The sequence below is a fragment of the Equus quagga genome, chromosome 10 (assembly GCF_021613505.1).
Source record: "Equus quagga isolate Etosha38 chromosome 10, UCLA_HA_Equagga_1.0, whole genome shotgun sequence".
Lineage (NCBI taxonomy): Eukaryota > Metazoa > Chordata > Mammalia > Perissodactyla > Equidae > Equus > Equus quagga.
Window position 1 is genome coordinate 103,666,762 of NC_060276.1, and position 24,634 is coordinate 103,691,395.

The window sequence follows — 24,634 nt, forward strand, 5'->3', positions numbered from 1 at the left end:
ATGTCTCTAATCAATGGCGCAGGAACCTGAGTTAAAAGTTACCTTTCCACAAAGAACAATAAACAAGAATCCTGTATTGATTAAGTTATTAGTGGTTCTTTCCTGCTAGCGATATTGGTTCCTTCTGTTTACTAACATATAGATTATGATTATGAAGGACATTATCTTCAAAGTCAATGTTTAAGCATCTGGACCACTGAGAAAGATGGCAGAATAAATGCATGTTTAAATAAGTGCTCCTGCCCCTTCAGTACACACATCCCCAAAACTGAACAGCAGCTGTCATAATGACTAATAAAAGCCACCACCCATACCAAGGACTCCAGGGAAGGTGTCTGACAGATACGACAAAGCTGAGGACTAATCAACAGAGGATTCTCGCATTTGCCAAGAAGGCCACAGTTGCTAGGCAGTTCACAAGAAGGTTCCAAAGGACTCTAGCAATCATTTCTTAACTTGGAGAAACAAGGACTGGCGGCAGTCAGGAGAAGCTGAGGGCACACTGCGTGCGCACGTTTCCAGAAACAAACCCAGGAGGGGAGGTTGAGATCTCAGGTGCACCATTTGTGTGCAGAGGAGAAAAAGAGTAACTTAGGAGCCAATCACACAGACGCTGATGACATATAACCCAGCACAGCGGAAGTAGGAACCCACCACACTCCTGCTAGGGCGCTGCCTTGTAGAAATGGGGAAACTCAAGGGGAATCCCTCCCCCTCAGTGGGACCCAGCCACCCCAGGGCAGAGGATTCAATAGTGTCCATGGAAGACGCTCAGAGACAACATGTCCCAAGGAGGCTTTGCTTCACTCCTTATTCCCCCGTCTCCAGATAGCAGAATGGAAAACAAAAACAGCCTCCACCTTTACAACCCATCCATGTCTAGCCTTACAGTTCAAGTACTAAGGTCATCAATCAAACGCTTCTCATTTGAAAAAGGAGTCGTCAAGGGGGATTTATCCACACTCTTCTTGGGCAGAGAGAACGGGTCCCATGCAAAGGCAAATAAGAAGCAGAAACAGCCATCACGGTACTTGTGCAATAAAAAAGCAAAACGACGTAGAAGAAAAAGAATGGAAGAAGCAAAAGACAGATAAATACACTCTGAAAACAGAACAATTTCAGGAACCAGGAAAATCATAGACAACACAGTTCAGCCTTCCAAGAAACAAAATAAGGAACCAAAGAGGACAACACGACGAGAGAAAAAGCTGGCAGAGCTGAGGAAAGAAAGAGATAGAAAAGAAACTATAACATAAGTGAAAGCCACATTGCCAGCATCCAGGCCTAAAATCAACACGACAGAACACCAAGTCAGTGAAATGGGAGGATAAGCCCTGAGAGAGAAATCACACAGCAGGAAGACAGACAAGGAGACCACAGTGATCGAAGGAAAGATAAATGTGAAGGACAGATTAGAGAGAGCTGTACAGGGACAAACTGTCGAAGAAGAGAACAAATAAAGCAATAAGAAATGCAGCAAGGTCCGAATGTCAACACCTAATGTCACTGTATACCAGAAAAAGCCAACAGACAACTGTCAACTCAGATATACTCGAATGAAGCTCTTTATCAAGGATCAGCAGGAAATCACAAGTACCCAGGGCAAACAAGCAGGTCATCTACAAGAGGGGAAGAAAAATCTGTCTGGATGCAGCCCTCAGCTTCACCAGACACTAGAAAACAATGAAGTGATGTCTCCAAAGAATCAAGGGAAAAAGGATGTGATCCAAGAATCTGATAGCCAGCCAAGTTACTGTTTATAAGGAATGGCAATAGAAATACATCTTTAAATATGCATGAAAATCCAACTGAAGCTGTAATCCAGTCCACCAAAAGATAAAAGCATCAACTCTCACAAGTGGAGTCTTTGTATGAAAGGGCTGGCAGTGAGCGCTGAGTTCATTCAAACACAGAATTAAGTCTAAATAACTCTAGTAATTATCCCAGCTTTACACTTTAAGTTGCCTGTCTTTCTAGGTAAAAGCTGCCAAATCCATTCGATTGTCTCCTCTAACTATGCCAAAATGAAAACACACAAAAGAAAACCTCTCCTGAATGGAATTCTCCTGCAGTGTAGAAAAATTTTGGTTTACCCTTGAGGGTTAATATACCCAAGAAATTCCTCAAAAGAGATAATGCTAATTACCTGGCGCATCGTTGAGAGCACAGGCCTAGGAACAAAAACTACTCACTTTGGTTCTTCCATTCACTTACCATGCCACCTTGGCAAACCACTCAACTGCTTTGGAACTCATATGAAAACCCAAGATAATGCGTGCATGGTCCACCTCATGACACTGTAAGGATCGAATGGGATGCTGTATGTGAAAGTTCTCTGGAATCTATAAGCAAGGCTGTAAAACCATGTCACTTGATTGGATGGAAAGAACCCACTATGTGAAGGAGCCAAAATCAGATATTCGGAGACAAAGAAAGGATCAGACGGCTCCTGTGGATCCATCTCTACCTCCTTCCTTTCATTTCTCTACATTCTAAAGTCATCTCTTAGCCCTATAAAAAGGAAATTCAGTACTTCAACAGCTCCTGACCTGAATTATTTTTAATTTGGAAAGCAAGATAGTTTAAGCACTTAGAAAGATTTTGCCCACCACCCAAGGTAAATGTCTGTCAATTTCCATTCATTGATTCAACTAGTATGTATTACATATTAGTTGTATTCACCTACTATGTGCCAAGCACTATTTCAAATGGTAGATACTGTTCCCAAATACTTGAAATCAAGTAAATGAGAGAGAAACAGAGGAATTGGGTGAACTAAACGGATTTAGCTGAAAAAGGGCCAGTGTCTATTTATATTACAACTTATATGTAGAAATTTGACCATTCGCTTAGAGATAAAACCCAGCAAACAGCCAGAGGGATATACCTAAGTTCAGAGAATCATGGAGAGCTGACAAAAAAGATAAATGAATCCCTGGGGCCACTAAACTATGAGAATGCAAGATGTTCCTGAAACTCTTCTGATGGCTGCTTTGGGAGCAAAGTTAAATTCTTAATGTAGAAAACAAACACAGGAGAGATGAGACTGTACTGGAGTCAGGTGGATATGAGTAAGCCAGAAAGTATATTAGTAGAGGACTACCAATTAAGTCATTGAAACACTGAAAGAAATCTTTACTTTTGAAAAAGACCTGTAAAGGAAGGAATACGATAGATTTTTCCAAGCCATCTTTTCCATCTTTAATCTTTATATGGAGCTTATTGTGAAGGCATAACCATCAATGGGCGTTGCTCAACCACACAGTAAAACAATGCCAGAACAAGGCAGGAGAGAACACTCCTGAATCTGTTGCCTCCTTCCCCCTACAGTGTATCACCTTGGAAAGTGTAAAGGGCTGTGGTTGGAAATGGAGGCCTAGTAAGATACCAAGGTACTATCTAACGTTTATAAGGAAGCTGGGGTCTTTAAATGTAAAGGGCTGTTATTTTTACATCTTTCACACCACAAGGAAATAACCATATGGAATAGCCCCATCCCCAAGACACGGACTCAGTCCTCAAAAACCAGGCCTCCAAATGGACCATCTTGTCACCCGTATCTTGGAAGTACATCGGTCTTTCTTTCACCTGACTGATTATGAGTTCCCTAATGAGATCCTTCTAAGGGTGGAAGAGATGAGATCTTCCTAAAGATGAAGGGAACGACCATGAGCTGGTTACGTAATAAAATGAAAGAATGAGATTGAGTGGAACTAAGAAAACAAAGCTGCCATCAACTCACGTGTAGCTGGTCAGAGCACCACTCCTCCCAGGGGAAAAGTCCCCACTGTGACAGCAGTGGGGACAACTTCATTAATACTGTTGTATGACTAATGGAGGACTACTTTACAAGTCTGAAGCCACAACTTTTAAATCAGCAGACTCTATACTTGAAAATTGGATGGAAACATTTATACAGACGTTGAAAGGGGCTGAAGTCAAAGTATACATGAAAAATTATAGTGAAGAGAAACACACCCTGTAGAGCTGTAAAAATGCGGGTTTTAATCTGGACTCTCAGATAGCTTCCATTTCTAAGGGTAAATATAACACGGTTCCTCTTTCCTCACCCCAAGTCCTCTGCCAATTCCAACTTTGAGCAAAAAAGAAAAGGACTGTGAAAATCAGAGCAACAATTCCAAAACTGGCTAAAATTCATGAAAATGAAAATTATGAAGACCTAGGCATTTATCAAAATAAACTAGAAAGAATTTTTCCCTTTAATATTCTATCTTACAGCTAGTAAAGTGCATCACACAGGGATTTCCAATTCTTTAGAAAACTACAAAGAAACATAACAACAAAGGTACAGTAACATTTTTACATAAGCATAAAAACTCCATTTCCCACTCTTTACAAACCTGATAATGACCAGAAGGTAGTTTTTCACTTAAGATCTTTGAAACCAAGCAGTTAAGTGAAAAATTCCAAGACAACTTTTGGAACGCTTTAATCGGCAGAATGAAAGTGTACAAACTAATTTTAAAATAAAATCAATGCATCAAAGAGTAAGATCTAACGCGAAAGCACCCACACCTCACAATGAGAGTACGATCGGATGGAAGAAGGCAAAAGTCTAAATCAGAGAGTAAAGAGGGATGCATATGGGACAGGAAGGGCCCTGGGACTGAATTATCAACATACGCTGAGCTGATGTCTTCAACTTCCTGATTCCCCAGGCCTTAGTCGGTGGTTTAGGACAAACATGGTATTTGGTCACAAAGAGCAACAGTAGAGATCTGCTGTGTCTGGAATGAGGAGGGAGCTTAGAATCCTGGGGAGGTTGTAGACACTCGATTCTATGATGATGAGGAGAGAGGTATGAGTACACGAGAGCGCTAACGAGGCTCTGTGCTCTCTCACAACAGGCGCCAACCAAATCACGGCAACATACTATGAAAAATGACTCAAGTTACTACTTTAGTGGAAGATCTGGAGTAGCTACAGGAAGGTTTCTGTGGAAGAGGTCCAGTTTGTGTGGAGAAAATGCACTTTCAAGCACTGGAATGACTATGGTGCCACGCTCAGAGTTGGTGGAGGAAAGGAGTTCTCTTTTGTTGACTTGTGGAAGACAATCTTTCTTCAGAGAGAGGATTGAAGCATTCAGTTCTCTAGAAAGTTCTATTAGTCTTGATCTTGTCCCTACAAAGAAAATAACGGGAATATCCAGAATGAGTTTATGAGTACAACCTTCTCTATTTTAACCAAGACTAACTCAGAGCATTTAGTTATAGTGATAATTCAAAAACTCTTGCTTTATTTCTCAATTATTTTCTATGGTTACCTCAGAAAAAGACTTACCATTTAATTACTTATATCTACTTTAAAATAGTTCTTTACTCTCAGTTAAAAATCTGATTAGAAATGAGGAATGACTGCTAATGGGCGCGAGGTTTCTTTTTGGGGTGGTGAAAATGTTCTAAAATTAAATAGTAGTGAGGGTCACACAACTCTGTGAATATTATAAAAACCACTGAATTGTATACTTTCAAAGGGTGAATTTTATGGTATGTGAATTATCTCTCAATAAAGCTTATTAAAAACCTGATTCGAGAATAAATTTTCTTAGAATTTCTCATTCACCTAATGAATTTACCATACCTACTAAATACTTCCCCAAGATCACCACCAATTAGTCTATTTGTATAATTTAACAATTTCAATCATCAGGCTAACCACTTTAGGATTTTAAAGAGTGCTTTCAGCTAAAATGTGTTTGGTCTAATAATAATATTACAAATTAAGACATACTTTAATTAGTATACAACCTGCTAAACTATTTGGAGTTTTAAAATTGCCTTTAAAATAATATTCAATTAAAGCCATCTTTTTATAATCTGAATGGACTTTATTATTTACAAAGACCGCTTCTGTACTACCTAAATAATTCCTCCTGTCAAAGCAACAGTTTGAATTAATTGGTCACATTGATGCCCAACATGCTACTTACATACAGGCTGAAAATGCAATCAAGGGAAATTGATCCAGGTGTTTCAAGCTGATTCAGCTTAATCTTGGCTGAGGATGGCTGTGTGCGTGCACGTGTGCACACATGCATGCACGCACACCCATGTATACATTTGCACTCACATGCACACACCAAACTCCTGTAAATTTCATTGTTTGAGATGACTGACCAGTCCAGCAATATTGCACAGAGGTCCATCACAACATTTCCATAGAAAAAAATAAACATCAGTATAGCTACCCTTTATACCATTCATCAGAAAAGAACAATGCCCCTATAATGGTACCAAGTTTCAAAGCTATATAAACTATATTGCATAGCAATAGCTTTCTGTTATATTATGTTAAGAATCAAGGTTTTCAGGGTAAGGAGAAATACACACAATTAAAATATATTAGGGAGAAACATTGCAGTGTTAAAATCGAATAAAAAATATCAATATGAACTTATGATTTAAAGAAAAGATATATATATTTTATAGCTGTGTCCAGAAAAGGGACCTAGAAAAAGTACGATGTGCACTCTCAACTCCTAGATTAGGGTCTCTAATACCCATTAAAAGTAGACAGGACTCCTTGAGGAAAATGGCTGATTCTAGGATGGAGGCAGGGAAGTTATAAGATGAGCCTAGGACATCATCTTGGGCCAGAAAGCAAGGAAGCTTTCAAAGATTAATGGGATTTTATCAATGGAACACAGAGGATCCAGCCTGAAATAGCTCCCATTGGCCAAAGGCATGCCAATTTAAGCATCGAAAAGATGGCAGCTACATGCAGTAACATGGATGAACCTGACAAAAAGCCAGACACAAAAAGAGTACACTCTATACATTCCTTTTAAGTTCAAGAAGTGATAGAGGGGCTGGCCCGGTGGCATAGTGGTCAAGTTCGCACGCTCCGCTTCAGCGGCTCAGGGTTTGCCAGTTCAGATCCTGGGCATGGACCTAGCACTGCTCATCAGGCCATGCTGTGGTGGTGTCCCACATAGAAGAACTAGAATGACCTACAACTAGGATATAGAACTATGTACTGGGGCTTGGGGGAGAAAAAAAAAGGAGAGGAAGATTGGCAACAGATGTTAGGTCAGGGCCAATCTTAAAAAAAGAAAGATAGAGTCAGATATATTGATATATATTGATAGAGTCAGAATAATGGTTCCATGGTGGAAACTGGGAAGGGAGAAGAGTTTGACTGGAAAGAGGCCTTTTCGGGTACTAGAAGTATAGATATAAAAATTCCTCAAGCTATAAAACTTAAGATCTGTGTACTTTATATATATGTATACGCATACGCATATGTATATATGTGTGCGTGCATATATATAAGTACTGATTGAAACATATCAAAGCAATAAAAATCTATAATATCTATAATAATACTCAAAAAAGAGAAAGCCAGAAACTCAATTGTCATCATTTAAGGTGGCTTTTAACTCAACCTCTTAACTTGACAATTGGTAATTAAAGGGAAAGATTCAAACACTTATCCTGCCTAGCCAGGAGGAACTGTACTTCTAAAGGTACCTAAATGGCCTTAGTTGATGAGGAAGAACTTTATAGGAGAATGTCAGCTAATAATTGTCAAAGGAATGATATTTTTTAAAAAAACATCATTTTATAAACGTTAATGAAACCACTGATTCAGGCCAAAATTATCAATTGGCGTTAAAAACCATTAGGTGATGGTTGCATAGTGCCAAAATAACACCACAGAGAATACCTTCCAGCAGAGAAGGGGAAAATAACTGTATCATGGAGGAATCAGACAGCCATCATTGATTGAACTACGGTCAATCTTAACATCACTAACGGTGGGTCAACCAAATATTATGGGCCTCACAGTGCAATTCCGCAATAGCCCTTACGAAGTATTCTAGCGCAAGATGCTCCATTGAGCCTTTAGATGAATTTCCAGTTTACAGGAAACACAGGGAATGGGAGACAAGCTAAATGACATTTCAAAGAAAAAACCAAACAAATCAAGGTGGGACATTTTTGCAGGATAACTGGCATGGTCTCTCAATAACAAAAAACTGTTCTAGATGAAAAACAACTTGAGATCTACTCAGATGTGCTATGTGGTCCCAGCATCGATCCAGGTTTGGACAAATCAGGGGAATTTTCATGATGAAAACTTATTGACATGGAAAGGTGGAGATGGTTAAATGAAATAAAACAAGGTTGTAAAATAGTATGAATAGTATGATCTCATTCTGGGAAAAATACATATATATATATACAGATAGCAAAACAGCTGAAAGAACATACACAAAGCTCTAAGACTGATCAGCTCTGGGTTGTGGAAATACAGTGGTTTCTCTTTTCTTTTTTTGCTTATTTACATCTTTAAATTTTTTTACAATGTGCATATCCTCTTTTTCTATTAATAAAAAGTTACTTTAAATTAAACAAATAGAACCCTTACTGTTGCTAGTAGAGTTGGAGCTTAAGGGTAGTCAGAAGAAAAAAAAAACCGTAAGCCAAAAATTGGATTATTGTTCTTATTACCATAAAAGAGTGAAACTCATTATTCCGTGGTTGATCATTTTTCTCTTTCATTTTTTTATTGTGGTAAACTACACATAAAATTTACCAGCTGGTTAAGATGATAAAAAACGGTTATTTTTAAGTGTACATTTCAGTGGCATTAAGTACATTCACAGTGTTTTGCAAACATCATCATCATCCATCTTCAGGACCTTTTCATCTTCCCCAACTGAAACTCTGTCCCCATAAACACTAACTTCCCATTCCCCCTGCCCCCCAGCCTCCGGCAACCATCATTCTACTTTCTGTCTTTCCGAGTTTGACTTTTCTAGGTATCACATATAAGTGGAATCATGCAGTATTTGTCCTTTCGGCTCTGGTTTGTTTCACTCAGCACAATGACTTCAAGGTTCATCCATGTTGCAGCATGTGTCAAACTTTATTCCTTTTAAAGGCTGAATAATATTCTGTTGTATGGATAAACCATATTTTGTTTATCTTGATTGATAATTATAACTTTGTTATAACCCACCCACAGCCTTCCTCTAAATATTCTTCTGCTAATCTCTATGGATGATGACAAACTGCAAACTTAATTACCTTTTAAATAATATTCATGGCAGGATTAGCCCTGCTCACTGCTGTTAATACTCCGCAGGGCAAGGACTCCTAGAATATCAGGGCCTCTATTGGAATGGCGACTCTGGCTACCCAATTTTTGCTCTCCTTCCTGTCTGGGGTGAAAAAGCTGCGCCAACCTTTTTCTTTAGGGATCACTTCACTTTTCCAGTGAAAAACCCACAAAGAAGATTTGGCTGAAAGTACCAATCGTCTGGCTGGTACATTCTGGGGAAAAATCAGACACTTTATAATAGAAAGCAAAGTGGTAAATTACTGTTTCGCCTTATATTTTGAAGCATCTCTGGGTTCTCTGCTGGGATTGCTCCAATCGTCGGCTTCAGGTGTGGTCTTGTAATGGCGCCATGCGGACTTATTAAAAACCGGAAGTCTCTCAAATGATTCACTTGAAAGAGCCTAATGAAAAAACAAGAATACGCACCAAAGGTCCACAGTGTCATTTTTCTCACGTGAAATATGAACCCAAATATTACTATTTAAAATAGTAGAAACTTTAATACATATTTTTGGAGTTATATTAAAGTTACATTTTAGTAGTTTATTTAGACTGGCCAGGATGAAATTAAAGCTTCTTTAAAGGAATAAAAACATTCACTCATTCAAAACCAGTTGTGAAATACATATGACCAGATAAACATAAGCCCATAAAGTGATCTCAAACATCACATCATTAGATGCACTGGCATGTAAGATAAACACTCCAAATAACTGGTTAAATTATGGTATAACACATTACACGTATGTGTTATAACATGTAACACATTATGCAGCTATTAAAAAGAATGAGCCAGTTCTATATGATATGGAAATCATATTTTTCCTGATATGGAAAGGTCTCCAGGATATATTAGAAAGCAAAAAAAAAAAAGTAAAGTGCTGAAATAATTATTTGGGTGAAAAAAATTTAGATTTTTCCCCCCTCTATGTTTATTAACACAGAATCAACTCTAGGAGGATTCACAAAGAAGTGGTACCCATGGTTACCTCTGGGAAAGAGCACCAGGCGGCTCAGGGCCACTGGTGGGAGAGATTTAGTGTTCCCTTTTGCAGCTTTTAAATTTTATACTCTTTCCTATATTACCTATTCAAAATATACTCCAAATATTCTAGAGTTTAGAAACACATAAGTCTGACAACATCAATGAATGAGAAAACCTGTGTAAGAGAATTTTGTTATTAGATCAGCCTCTTATATAACCATATGATGATTACTGAATTCTTATAACTCTGGGAAAGCTAGTAAGTTTTTAAAGAAAAAGACTAAAAGACTTCAGTTTATGAAAATCTGTCTCCTTTTAGACTAGTCCTTTCAATGGATATGCAATTTTTAAAAAAATCACAATTTAGAATTATGGTTTTAAAATCAGTATTTTAATTTTTACATCTCCATGTTTCATATTTTGCTATATCTGAGCATAAAACCAAGAGTAGGACATAATTGGTTTTCATGTAAAATTGAAGTAAATCTGAGCTGAATGTAAGAGATGATACAGTGCTCTTCTCCATTAGTTATTAGAACTTATAGCTTTAAAAAGTAAAGATGCCTTCATATAATAGAAATAAAATGTAGTACCTTCAAATAAATAACAGCATCAGTACCCACTCCTTCCATGGAATAGAGTTTTAGATCTCCTTGAAAATATCTAGCATACAGACGAGAAATTGGCAAACCATAACCAAATCCAGCCTATTGAGAAAAGAAAATTAATACACTGAGACAGGCACAAACGCTAACATGATTGGTATGAGGACTATTCAGAAGATTAAAATAAATTCTTGGTTCAGATTTAAAGTAAATAAATTATCAATCCAACCTTTAAATGATGTATATGCTCATCTATGGCAAACAATCTATTTTAACCTTCAAAACCACTTTTCATATGTTTGGAAAATAACAGCAAAATTCCAATTTTTGACTAATTTTTTTTTAGTATTTTAAGCAAACTTCTGGCAGTTTTAAAGCAAATCCTAAATCAAGTGGAATTTGACCTGGTAACAAAATTAAACCACATCATTCCAAAGTTTCATTATCAGATTTCCTTGCTCTTTGAAGTGAAAATTGAATCGACAGGGCAGGAGTTCAAATCTACCAGGCCCATGGCTAACACACTGGAAAAAAAACTCCTGAAAGGCTACTCCCTACGATTCTGAGAATGCCACAGTATTTTGATACATGGTAGTCCACATATTTTAAGAGACAAGAAAACAATTCCAGTACCCTCCTGTATCTCTGTGTCATAGAACCCTGTCACTAACAGGTTGTTGGGGAAAAAAAAGACAGATATTGACAAGAACAGTAAGAACAATAGAGACTAATTTCAATAACTCTGGGGTGACAGGGAAGATGCTGGACTGCAAGCTTGGGCCTCTCTGATTAAATCCACTGACAAGGTTAACAAAGGTGGCAGTGGGGAAATGCTCTCACAGACTAGAGGCTGCACAGGCTTTAGGCTCAGATAGATGAGTTGAAATCCACATTTTGCACAACTCTGAGCAGTTTACTGAACCTCTCCGAGACTGTTTTCTCATCGGAAAATGTAATAAAAAGCTGACCTCAGAGCGGCTATAAAGATTAAACGACATAATAGTACATGTAAAGCCTTGGCACAGAGCCTAAGACACAGGAAAATGAAATAAATGGAAGCTGTAATTATGGCTACTATAGAGTAGCAATTTTACCAAGTTACATGGATTTCTACCATTGTCTAACACCTTTCCTAGAGTCCTTCCTCAGGGTAGGGCCTAACTCACAGGGCTGGGTGTGACAGAGCGCACTGTCATTTAAGTGCTTTATAATTGGCGGAATATGGCCGGTAGTGAAGACAAGATATCCACAATGGTGACTGAGGTCACCACAGCAAGGAAACCAGCATACTCCAGGAAGAGGCCCAGGGAATCTGCTTCCTACATTCCAGCAAGGCCCAGAGCCTGCCCTCAGGCACACCAGGAACAACCGAGAAGGCCTGAGCCCAATGTAGTCATGAGTGTGAGGAGACAGGTGAGCTGAGAGTCCTGCGGAACACAGAGGAGGGGCCTGTAACTCGGATGCGATGAGGTTCAGCAAAGTTTTCCCAGGGTGTCAAGGGATCAATAGGAGAACTGGAGAACACTTCCGGAGAAGAAATGCATGTGTCAGGCACGGAGCTGTAACGTAGTAAGTAAGGAGTTTGGTGAGGAAACTGTTTTCTAGGACAGTTTACTAACTGGGAGAGATGCTAGTGGAAGCATTTCTTCAAAAGGTGAGGCCACATGCTACACTGCAGGGAGTACAGACACAGCCAGTGCCAACTGCGTCATAATGAGGTCAGTGACCTTGGACAAGGTACTAACCTATTTTCTCATCTATAAAATGGGAGGTTGGACAATTTTTTAAGGTCTCTTACTCTAATTGATCAGTTTCATTAAAAAGAACTAAGACATAACAGCTACCCTCAAGAAGCTATTTTGAGACCTGGAAGAGATGATTCGTGTTCCTTTTAAACAACTGAGGAAGGCTCTACATTTGCTTGGAGTGTTTTTTTTTTCCTTCTGACATTTATTTAAGTAGATCTCACAGCCTGGTCAAGGCAATGCTTTTCAAAATTGATCCTTCACGAATTTTCTTCAATCCTATACAAATGACTTCCTCTCTGTTTTCAACATGCTGCGTTAACAAACTCTGTCTTGAATAAATGATGCAAAGGGCTGAATTTTATTCATACAAATAAAATATAGTCTTACATGCTTATCAGTCAGGTAGGACTTGAAAATGAAACTTAATTTATACCCTGAACCATTCTGCAGACTGATAGGTGTGTTGCTGTGTTTAATGACAAAGGGTTCAATTGTTGTTTGTCAATTAGAAACACTCAGCAGGGGAAGAAAGTGTGGCCCTCCCAGGATCTAAACGCTGCCATGGTAACCAGAGGCTTTTCTCATTGCCTTAAAAGGGCTGAAGGTTATTTCCAGAGTGAGTCAGAAAGGACTCTGAAAATGCATGCGCCACCTATATGTTTCCTGCTTATGTTATTTAATATAAAATGTTTAATGTGTTCATAATTTGACATTTTAATTATATAAACAACTTTGGCAGGGGAAGTTCAAAGGCCCTGGGGGATTCGGGCCTCTATGGTATGCAGCACCGAAGAGCCCAGGACCACACTGCAGCTGTTCACGCTGCGCTGTTCCTGCGCGCACGCTCCAAGGGTAGGGCCAGGCAGTAAAGGGTGCTCTGGGAGCAGTCTAACCACAGGCAAATGCTGCTTCTCTGTATTTGGGAGTGAGGCACTCAGCTCTGAGTGTTCCTTGCACACAAATTAGAGAAGAAATCTAAGTCCAAAGGATTCACAAAGAAACTAGCAGCAGCATAAAACTCCCCCTCCTCCAAAGCACTTGGGAAACGTTGGACTTCAAGGAGGCTGGTGCAACAAGCCCGGGAGGCAGCCAGCTCTGTCGGAGGCCCTTCTCGGGTTAACAGTCTTTCCTTAAGCAGCAGGTTAAGATGCTTACCAAAGGGGCAGCTCTCGTAGGCTCCAGGCTAGGTCTAGGGGCAGTCGAATACATGTAGTTAAAAAGACGATCTATTTTTCGAAGTGGGACCCCACCACCTAAGTCACTTATCTGTAAGGTACAAATGTCAAAAAAAAAAAAGAGAGAAAGAAGAAGTAGTCACTCTATCCTTATAAGAGGCAACAAGTTCCTTAAATAAAGTATACACCAGATTACAACATACAAGGGCTCTGAAGCCCCAGTGAAACATGGTTCCCTGTGAACAGTGTACAACAGAGAAGGCAGGGAAGTGTGGTGGGACCCAACAGGCTTGGCTTTGCGATCCTGTTCGGCTCCCCGAAACACGGGGTTCTGATGAAGTATAATGAGGTAACTTAAGCCAGGGATCTGACGTAGTACTTACAAATAAGACATGCAATAAATGTCCCTTTGCTTCCCTTCCCTCTGATTCCTCAATGTCTAGATACTATTAAATTAACTGATAATTAAAGGCTACATGCAAATAAAGCAGTTACCTTAATGGACAAGTCTTCTTTACCCAGAGTAACAAGGGTTTTAACGGACGGGTAGCCCTCTTTTCGATCTTCATATAGTTCGACTGTTGCTCTCATTGAATTCTGAAATAATCAGACGTTTTTTAGTATACTGCTGACTCAATTTAAAAAATTTAAAATTTCAAAAAAGAAATTAGCACAAGATTACTTATACACAACAATTCTCTTGTGGGGCAAAAATAATAGTTGCATTTATATGGCATGTTTTTTTCCTCTAAAGAACTTAGCTAAATGTGTGTTCAGATCAAGGCAAAATTTCCTGATGCTTTATTTTGCTTTTCACCTACTTTTAGTTCCATCTGCCATACTAAATGCTTTTTTTCCTTCCTTCTTTTTTTCTTTTTGTTTTTGCTTTAGGGTATTTATTCAGCTCTTAACCAAGAGGAATGTTTTTCTCACGTGTAACGCGGCCGCAGAGGCTCAGTGATGCACTTTACATGCTACTTATCAGTCTGCATTTACAGAGCACCTTTCCTCTAAAGGAGGAGGAAAACCTGAGAGGATTCATGCTTCCCACAAAAATTAATCATTTGGCTGAAAAAAACAGTGAAGAAATGTCAGTTAAGAAGAAATTCTGAAACAGCCACAGCTGTGGAGGAGAAGGTTCGCAACTGAATGCCCATCTCAACCTCCAATGTTACAGCAGTAACGTTATAATTTTTGGAAGCAAACCAGCATAACTGGTTTTTCTGGTGCTCAATTTCGGCTTTTAAACACTGGAAGAAAGGAAATTTTAGCTCGAATGCCTTGTGCCTGTAACACTGTTACTGTGGCCATTAGCTACTGGTTAACAAAAGCAACAGCTCATGCTGTACAGTCTAAAGAGTCTTTTTTTTTGGTCCTTTTTGGGCCAGCTCTTCCCCCTGCCTCTGTCAGATCTTCTGGATTGACTGAAACATGTAAAAGGGTTACAGCGTCTCCCAGGACTGCAACAGCTACTCAAGCATCAACACGGTTAATGTTCAGAGGCACAAATAGGCACAAACACGCTTTTATTTTGATCCAGCTACCACCAATAAAGCCTCTGCCAGGTTGGGAAACTAAAAAGCATCTCTAATCTCATAAGTGAAGAAAAAACAGTATGGATTTTACATCAAATCACTAAAGTACAATTAAGCTTCAAAATCAATATGTACTAATATTCACAAAAACTATACTGTACACAGCAATTTTTCACCTCACAGTGTACAAATTATAAAACCCACAGGATATCAGAAATAGAATTTTAAAAATGGTTATGCAAAACCTTTTTCTTATGCTAATCTAATGAATCCATTATGCCCTGAATCACAGTAATTTAAAATGAAGACTCCTTTCCCTGTTTTTAAATTCCACTTACCTTGAACAACTCAAACAGCATGTGAAACAGATGGGAGGGCACATACACGACCTGGATAGGCTTGTCTGGAGCTTTGGCTGAAAACGGAGACAAAACCGTCAATGAATAAGGACCAAAACTAGGAAAAAGTCAAGAATGTTGTTTGTATCCTATTTTCCAAGTACATAAAAGAGAGTCTACAAAAGGCTAATTTAGGTTTCCACCTCTAAAGGCCAGGCTGAGCAAAAGCATAAGGTTTGAAGTCCAGCAAACTTGGGGTGAAATCTAGTTCCTTCACTTACCAGCTATGTGACCTCGGGCAAATTACTCAATTTCTTTGAAACTTAGTCGAGTTAAATCAGAATATTATCACTTATGTCAGGATGTTCTGAGCATTACATAAGGTCATCCAAATATCGCTCCATGTTTTTCAAACTGGGGGACACCCACCCCCGCCAGTGGTCAGCAGGGGGAATGTGAAGCCACACAGGAAAAGGGCACATCTTCTTGGTGAATTTGACTAAACAGCAATGTTAAATTCTGTTAAATTTTGACTAACAAGGCATATTATAGAGAATAATAAGGGTCACAGAACTCTTTTCTACTAGCAGCTAGCAGACAACCCCCCCTCAAGACCTACAGTCCTTTCTCCTGGCATCAGGGATGTTTTGAGGAAAATATAAGAAACACTGATTCCACGTCAGGCACTAAGAACAGAGTGGGCTATAGAGGAGATGCTGGAAAATTGAGTCCTTCCTCCTCCTCGTGACCCCAAATCACTTAAGAGACTGAAACTATATGAACATACTGAACTATGTGAGCACAGACATACTCACTCATGTTCTAACTTCAACCTAACTACTTCTTCCAATCAAGCAAGTAATTCACAGTAATATAAAGTAGAGCGAACATTCGTTTGGTTCTTAGCAGTTTACAGAGCTTGCACATACATTATCCAATGAAATCCTCACGACAATACTGTGTGGCTCATGGGATGGGAGGCGTTATTGTGGGTGATGACAGAGGCTTTGCAGAGGCTATGTGACTTGCCCACCAAAACAGAAGAGGCCTGAAAATGGAAGCCTGAACCCAGAGCTTTTGATTCGAAATCCCGAAGCCTTTGATGTTATTTTTTAAGTAGTATATACAAATGACTTAAAATTTTTTTCACAAAGAAGTAAAGGTTCCTCCACCCTCTCCTATCTCGCTCCCCAGTTGGTATGCAGAGGCAGCCACTCCTTAACTACTTCTGCTTTAGTCTTTCGGTTGATAATATTTACGTTCTGTTCTGTAACCCTAATTAACTCTTCTGTGCTTCGCCTATCGGTTCTTCTTTAAAACACTGAAAATCGATAGTGTTGGTAACATCCTAACTTGGTAAATACTGATCATTGTGGAGCGGCCACAACAGTGTGCCAGGGCAACGTTTCCTTCCCTATGAGTCCAAAGACACGATTCATGTGCCACCTGAAGGAAAATGTTCTCAGTCTTAAGGTAAAATGGATTCTCTTTATCCTTCTCCAATGGCTCAAAATCATGCTTCCCCTTTTAGGTCACCAGGTATGTGGACTGTATCTTTCTTATACAGTTTCATATACTTCCTGGAGCTTCTAACTACTCTTCCTCTTGGGTAATGGGACCAAAAACACATGCTTTCCTCACCACATCACTAAGATCTTCCAGTTTCTTATTCTGTTACATGGTATCCATTCTATTCTTTAAGATTTTGTCAAATTAGAATCGACTGCTTTCCAAATGTGCTGCATAACCATCATCCTCAAAGTGTTTTTGATTGAAGTTCTAGAATGTTCTTCACTATTTCTTATATCTTTATTATACACACCATCAAGTCAGTCAGGTAACCTCTGCAGAAAGGTATGCATGGGAGATACATTTCTCGATCCATATACCTCTGATTCACTTGACTGAAGGTTTGGCCAGGTACAGAGTTCTGGGTTCAAAATTATTTCCTCTCAGAATTTAGAAAGGGGGAGTGAGTGGTCTTCTGGCCACGACAGTGCAGTTGATAAGTTTAATGTGAGTCAGGTTTTCGTTCATGCTGCTGGTTTTTACCCGAGGTCTGACACACCTTGGCTGTCATATTCTTCTTGAAGAATGAGGAACTGAATTAATCACTTGTGGTAGTTGGTGTTCATTTCCCCATGGGGCTCTGCCTTGAGTGAGAAGGCTGACTTGGAGGTCTGTGGACCTGGTAGGACCTTTCAACTGGCTTTAGGATGAGCAGATAGTAAGCTGGCCTCTGACCACGAAGAGCTTTACTTTGGGCTATCAACACTCACATGAACGGCCCTAGTTTTTCCCAGGTGGTAGTGGTTGTTTTTTAAAGATTCACCCTGAGGGGCTGGCCTGGTAGTGTAGTGGTTTAGCGCTCTGCTTCAGCAGCCTAGGGTTCACGAGTCCAGATCCCAGGTGCAGACCTAGCACCACTTGTCAAGCCATGCTGTGGCAGCATCCCACATAAAATAGAGGAAGACAGGCACAGATGTTAGCTCAGTGACAATCTTCCTCAAGCAAAAAGAGGAAAACTGGCAACAGATGTTAGCTTAGGGCCAGTCTCTCTCTCTCTCTCTCTCTCACACACACACAAAATGATTTACCCTGAGCTAACATCTGTTGCCATTCTCCCTCTTTTTTTTCTCCCCAAAGCCCCAGTACATGGCTGTATATCCTAGTTGTAAGTCCTTCTAGTTCTTCATTGTGAGCTGCCACCACAGCAGGGCAACGGACAGGTGGTTGGTTCTGCGACTGGTGACTGGGAAGTGAACCTGGGGCTGCCAAAGCGGTAGGCGCCAAACTTTAACCACTGGGCCATCAGGGCTGGCTCTCCTAGGTTGTTCTTGAAGAAAGTATTCTGATTTTGATTTTTGCCCAGGGGAAAACGCTTGTGGCTATCTGTAGGCAGAGCACAGCCAGAGTCAAGCTCCTCCCCATCACCCATCCACGCTCTACCTTAAACCAGCTTTCAATCAACCTCTACCTTTTGGCTTCCCATTCCAGTCCTTTGTACCTCCCGGCTCTGCTTCCAGAGTCCCTCCAGGATAACCTCTGGCAAAACGGGGGCCATCTCTGCTGCAGCCTCCTCTTTTGTGGCTTCTTCCTCTCTGTCCCATTAACCAGCATACTTCCATCTGGTTACCCTCTGGCAGGAGGTGGGACCAGTGGTCCACTGAGGAGCCCTAGTTTCTTTGCAGTTTTTCTTTGTATTCCTTTATTGTCATTTTAATGGAGCCCAGGAGCACACTGAATGCTTAGTTTATCTTGTACCAAAAGGCATGATAAGTTATATAAACAGCCTTGTGAACTTAACATTTCACTCCAAATCTCAGGGAAGTTAAAATCCCTTGGATAGTTTATTTTGTTTTTTCAGTTTAACCAACATTCTCTAGGAGCCATCTGAAGGGTTGCTCAATTACTTGTACTTTTCTTTGGGAACCTTATAGTTTAGGTGTTTTTCCTTCCTTTAAACACCATGTCAAGTGTTTTTGTCCGCGACTCTTCCCTAATCCTGAGTCCAGTGGCTTTTATGTAGTCGACCCTTAATAGAGATGTGTGTTGACTTTCTAAAATAAGACGCAAATGGAATACGCATTTTCTATCTAATGGCACATCTTTAAAAGGCAATGGAAAAAACAGTCCAGGTTTTTTATGTTCAAGACTCAAGAAATAATAAAGTCTCTATTTTGCACAGTCGTTGCTCCAAATACCATTAGTTGACATGACATTTAAGAAATACCAACAGAATTCTACATAGAATATAAAGCATTTTATTTTCAGATAGTTCTCCTATAAGAATGAAAAAGAAACTGGAAGCTAAGCAGAAAAAATGCATTTAAGAGAAAAAGTAGCTAGGCACTTAGAGATGGTTAACTAATTCCCAAAGTCCATGTACAAAGCTATTAAAAACAGTATGACAAATAAAAATGGCAAGCAATAGGATATATTGGAGTATATGAGGAAGCCATTTGGTATAAACCTAATTCGGCCAGACTTTTTTTTTTTCAAAAGGGCCTGACTGTGGCTATTGAGCACGCATTGCATATCTACTTAGACATTTCCTATGGCCAGAACAAAGGCCCTTGAGATAAAGGTGCAACTTTCCCCCACATTAGCATTTCCTTAGGGATAAGCATTTTTCCTTAGGCTAGGAACTGATTGCTGCACTCACCTCCCAGCTCACCTGTGACCACCCAGCTGGAGACAACAGACTGCCACCCTGCTGTGTTCACAGAGACAGAAGACCTACCTGCTATTTCCATCAATCGCTGTGCCCACAGAGCAGTCTCGCGACTATTGTAAAAGGGACATTTCAATCCTATGTGAAACATCCTCTTTGAGGGTATATAACCACCCTTATACCCCCACTTCTTTGGAGTGCTCTGTTCCTTTGTGGAAAGACTCTCCCGGGTTATAATCCTCAGATTTAAGCTCAGAATAAACTCACCCAAATTTTCATTTATAGATTGGTTATGGATTATTTTCGTCGACAAGTATGTAGTGTGGTTCAAAGTCACACTGGGCTCAATTCCTGACTCGTATTTAATAGATACAGTAATAGGTATTTAACCCACCTGGGCCTTGGTGTTCCATTTCTGAAATGGACACAGTACATATCTCACGGGGTTAATATAAGGATTAAATGAGATAATAGTGATAAACTAGTTTACACAGAGCCTGCCACATAGTAAGCAGTCAATAAATGTTGGCTATTATCATTACTAAAAAATTAATCTCTACACTGTTAACAGAGCTACCAGTAATGGCTTTTTGACTGATGTATAGAACCACTTGACTGAAAATATCCACAACAGTATCCAATGTGGGAAAACCAGAGGTCAAAGATCCCAGGATAGACATGCGCCTTTTCTATGAACCCTCTTATAACAAAATAGACATTGAATGAATTGAAAATTTTATGTTTCCCACCAAACCCAAAGTTATGAATCAACCTCTTCACAGGAAAGACTAATCTAGAAATATGAGAACATGCAAGTGGTGACCATAAGTCTAATCTTTCCCAAGTCGACCCTGACTTCCAGTAGCCATCCTTTATTAAATATCTAGTATATGCCCAGGGCTATAATTGAAGCCCTAGAAACATCCCTTTTATCGCCCCAGTAGGTGAGCTTACAGATGAGGAAGCAGAGCGTCAGAGGAGAAGTGACTTGTCTAAGGCCCACGTCTCCTAAGTGTCAGAATCTGGATTTCCACCGCCTGGCGAGCTACAAAGCTCACATCTTTTCCCTAAGCCATGCTGCCTTACTATGGATGTAAAAAAGGTAAAGTAAAAATGTTTATTTACTTAATGTTTTGGCAACTGATTTCTCAAGAGAATGAGAATGCTGAAATGAGAACAAGAATGATGATGTGGCGACTTGTCTTTGGAGAAACCCACATGGGTTGCCACAGGGCGCTAGTCAGAAATATTTGAAACCAGACATAAGGAAGATAAAATTCTGTTATTTCTAATGTCTCTCTTAAATGCGTTACAGAAAGGATAATAAAGAAGGTTGACTATAGCTGGCCCCCAATATTCAGAATTCTGGTGATGACCGGTAAATACTGATGGTGTTTACACAGCATGTTCTACACAATCCCATTTATTACTTTCTTAGGGGTCTACATTAGGAAAGAAAAAAATCAAACATTCAGAAAAAAAGATGGCACCTGGGAGTCAGCAAGAACAGGCTCACTGCTCTGGCCTCCAGAGTAAGTGACGCTGCCACTCAAGCAAAAGAGCAAGTGGTTACTACCTGTGCATTCAAGCTCCATGTTTGACAAAAGAAACCTGGACAGTGAGGTCAGGCCTCGCCTAGCCAGTAGGAAAAAACAGAGAGAATATTAAGATGCTTCTACTCAGGAATACTCAAGCAAAGTCCTACAGGCACTGGTAGCGTATTTATTCAATAGGGGTACAACTCTTCCTAGAGAACCCAGTAGACTTTGAAAGCAGCTTTGATTCCATACCTTTCAGTAGAACGTAGGGTCATTGTCCTACAACAGCAGCCTGAAGTCTTTCCACACTTTGATCTTATTATAAGAGAAATATATTTTTGGAATACTTTTGAGAGGCAATTTGGTTTATCTTTAATGTAAATGCCCGTAATCTAAGGTCCACTCATTCCACTTCTAGGAATCTAACCTACAGAAATACTTCCACACCTTCACAATTTCCCACCCTCCAAACACGCAAACACACAAACACACACACACACACAAACCCCCCTTCACTGCTCATTACATGGAATATGGAAAATCATAAATGCTAAATGTCCACCGAATGGGAAATGATTAATAAAAATTAATAACCTAAGTATGGAATAAATATAATATAAATTAATATATGGTAAAAATATAATAAATATGGAATAATATAAAAATAAATTATGGTAATCTACACTGTGGATAATCTCTAAATGACATTACTACATGCAAAGATCTTCAAGGTGAGGTGAAAAACACAAGTTATAGATCATGTTTAGTTTCAACCTCATTTACATAAAAACAGATCCGTGTGGGCCTGAGAGAGCAGTGGGGCCTTTCACTTTTTACTCTATATTTCTGCACTTTTACAGTGAGCATGTGTCTTTTGCATCTTACAAATTAAAAAAAAGTAACAAATATAGAATCATATGAATAATATAAAAATCAGCTGTAACCCCAATATCCAGAGAGCTGTTATTTCTATTTTGGTGGTATAAATGCTTCAACATACTTTCCAATGAACTTGCACTATGACAAACATTTTTTGGGGGCGCAGGGGTTGAAGAAGATTGGCCCTGAGCCAACACGTGTCACCAATCTTCCTCTTTTTGCTTGAGGAAGATTGCCGCTGAGCTAACATCTGTGCTAATCTTCCTCCATTCTATGTGGGACGCTGCCAAAGCGGGGCCTGACAAACGGCGCCAGGTCCACACTGGGGACCCAAACCTGCAAACCCTGGGCCGCTGAAGCAGAGCACAGGAACCCAATCACTACGCCACCGGGCCGGCCCCCACATTATTACAAAATTTTATAGCCTGTGTTAAAAAAACTCAACTTTTCCCCCACATTAAATATTCTTTTAAAGCATTAGTGTGAATGGCTGCATAGTATTCTATCTTATGGGTATACCACAATTTAACAAATCCTCTATTAGGGAAAACTTGGGTTGTTTTCTAATTTTTCTCTATAAGAAAACCACTGTGCTCATCATTCTTATACATACATCTGTGCACGTCTCTATTTTCTTATTTCCTGAAGTTTAATTTACTAAACCAAAGAATATGACCACTATTAATTTAATTTACTGGGCCAAAGAGAAAGAACATTGTTAGCACTTTTTTGGAAAGGCTGCATCAATTTAAACCTACATCAGAAATGTGTAAGTGTTGGAGGCTGGCCCAGTGGTAAAGTTCACGCGCTCTGCTGCAGGTGGCCCAGTGTTTTGTTTTGTTGGTTCGGATCCTGGGCGCAGACATGGCACTGCTCATCAAACCACGCTGAGGCAGCGTCCCACATGCCACAACTAGAAGGACCCACAACGAAGAATATACAACTATGTACTGGGGGGCTTTGCGGAGAAAAAGGAAAAAAAATCTTTAAATTAAAAAAAAAAAGAAATGTATAAGTGTTGGGGAGAGAGTATTTTCCTGGGCACCAATTCAAAGAATTAAAATATTTTAATGGTTGCCATTTTCAAAGACAAAAACGGCATTTTTCTGTGTTTTTGTCTGTACTCCTTTTGAGTAGTACAGTTAAACACTTTTCCACATTTTTATTGACTGTGTTTGTTATTTTGAGAACTGTCTATTTATATCTTTGTGCGTTTTCTACCTTGATGACTTCTGTTCCAAGAACTCTGATTTCTAATATATTCCACATTCCTGTAAAAAAAGCTCCTTACAATAATATACCTAGCTTACCAAAGATTTAGAAAAGGCTTGAAAAAGACGTAAAAGATGAAAAAGCAGCATAATTTTAGGATCTCACTGAAATACAGCTCAGGTATAAGCCGAATTTTAGTTTACTTCTTTGCATGTAAGGTTAACATTACTTTTCTTTTACCGTTAAATTCCTCAACTTCCAGCTCTGGAGCCACCAGGTAGTACTGCTCGCACAGCATCTTGGCGGTCTCATACGCATCTGCAAAGACAGACAAACCTTCAGCTGGGGCAAGCAGAACGCAGGCGCAGAGAGATGGACCGACTTAACAGAGGAAACAAACACAGACAATTTCTAACCTGATGGATTCCGAATTAATCCACTACTGCCTTTTAAAAAAAAATAGCCTTTTTAGGTTACAAGAGAATTACTATAACTGAACCGAAATTTCTCTTTAAGTTTTAATGACCACGATGACATCAAGAGTGCACTAATGACAATATGGCCAGCTGTACACTAAGTACACATTTGTTTAACTTTTAAATATTCCTAAATGCATTTTTCATGAAAAGCTATAAGCTGAAGACTATACTTCCAAACACCATGCCGCCTGACTAAACTGTACCAAAAAGATATTTGTCGTTAATTAAAAAAGATAATAATGCCAACAGTCTTAAGATTTGCCAATGATTTGTAAATGAAACATCAATAAGTATTTGCTGAATGAATAGGTTCCCATGAGCCATACAATTAAGGTACTGGAGATGTTACTATTGATTTAAAAAGTCCTTTAAGTTAGTTGAAGGTAACAGGTTGGGCCTGATATTTATTAGCGCCTGAGAAGCAACAGTTTGCTTTGGAAAGGAAAAAAGAAAGACACAGGGTAAGAAGGTCAGGGCCATTACAGAGACAGCTGGCAGAGGGAATTCAGGAGGTTACATCCCAAAAGGTGGGGAACACAGTCAGAAAGCAAACGGCGTTATTATGTACTGCACGCGTGCCTTTGCTCCTAAACTGTAAGCAATCTGAGGAAGGGTTTGTCTTACATTTGTCTTGTAACTCGCACAGAACTTAGTACTGGCCCATGTAGATGGTCAATGAATATTCCTTGGTTTGACAAAGTTTAAATCTTTTGATAATTTACTTTTTAAAAAACAGCTTTACTGAGATATAATTCTCATACCATACAATTTAGCCATTTAAAGGGTACGTACAATTCTCTGATTTTTAGTGTAGTTGCAGAACTGTGCTTCCATCACCACATCAACTTTATATTTCATCACCCCAAAAAGAAACTCTGG

General features: G+C 39.4%; 1 protein-coding gene across 3 annotated transcripts in view; it reads right to left on the bottom strand.

The window, feature by feature from the left end:
• Positions 1-3,982: 3,982 nt before the first annotated feature.
• PDK3 (pyruvate dehydrogenase kinase 3) overlaps positions 3,983-24,634 on the bottom strand; it is a 61,656-nt gene continuing 41,004 nt past the window's right edge. For 2 of the 3 annotated variants that reach the window (XM_046673080.1, XM_046673082.1), the window contains 7 exons: positions 23,517-23,594; positions 15,474-15,550; positions 14,096-14,197; positions 13,581-13,691; positions 10,666-10,779; positions 9,349-9,488; positions 3,983-5,142 (listed from right to left, as the gene is read on the bottom strand). In XM_046673080.1, coding sequence (XP_046529036.1) covers positions 5,112-5,142; positions 9,349-9,488; positions 10,666-10,779; positions 13,581-13,691; positions 14,096-14,197; positions 15,474-15,550; positions 23,517-23,594 — 653 coding nt within the window. In that variant the 3' untranslated portion in view covers positions 3,983-5,111. The remainder of the gene's footprint in view (positions 5,143-9,348; positions 9,489-10,665; positions 10,780-13,580; positions 13,692-14,095; positions 14,198-15,473; positions 15,551-23,516; positions 23,595-24,634) is intronic. The other variant, XM_046673081.1, reaches the window with a different exon arrangement.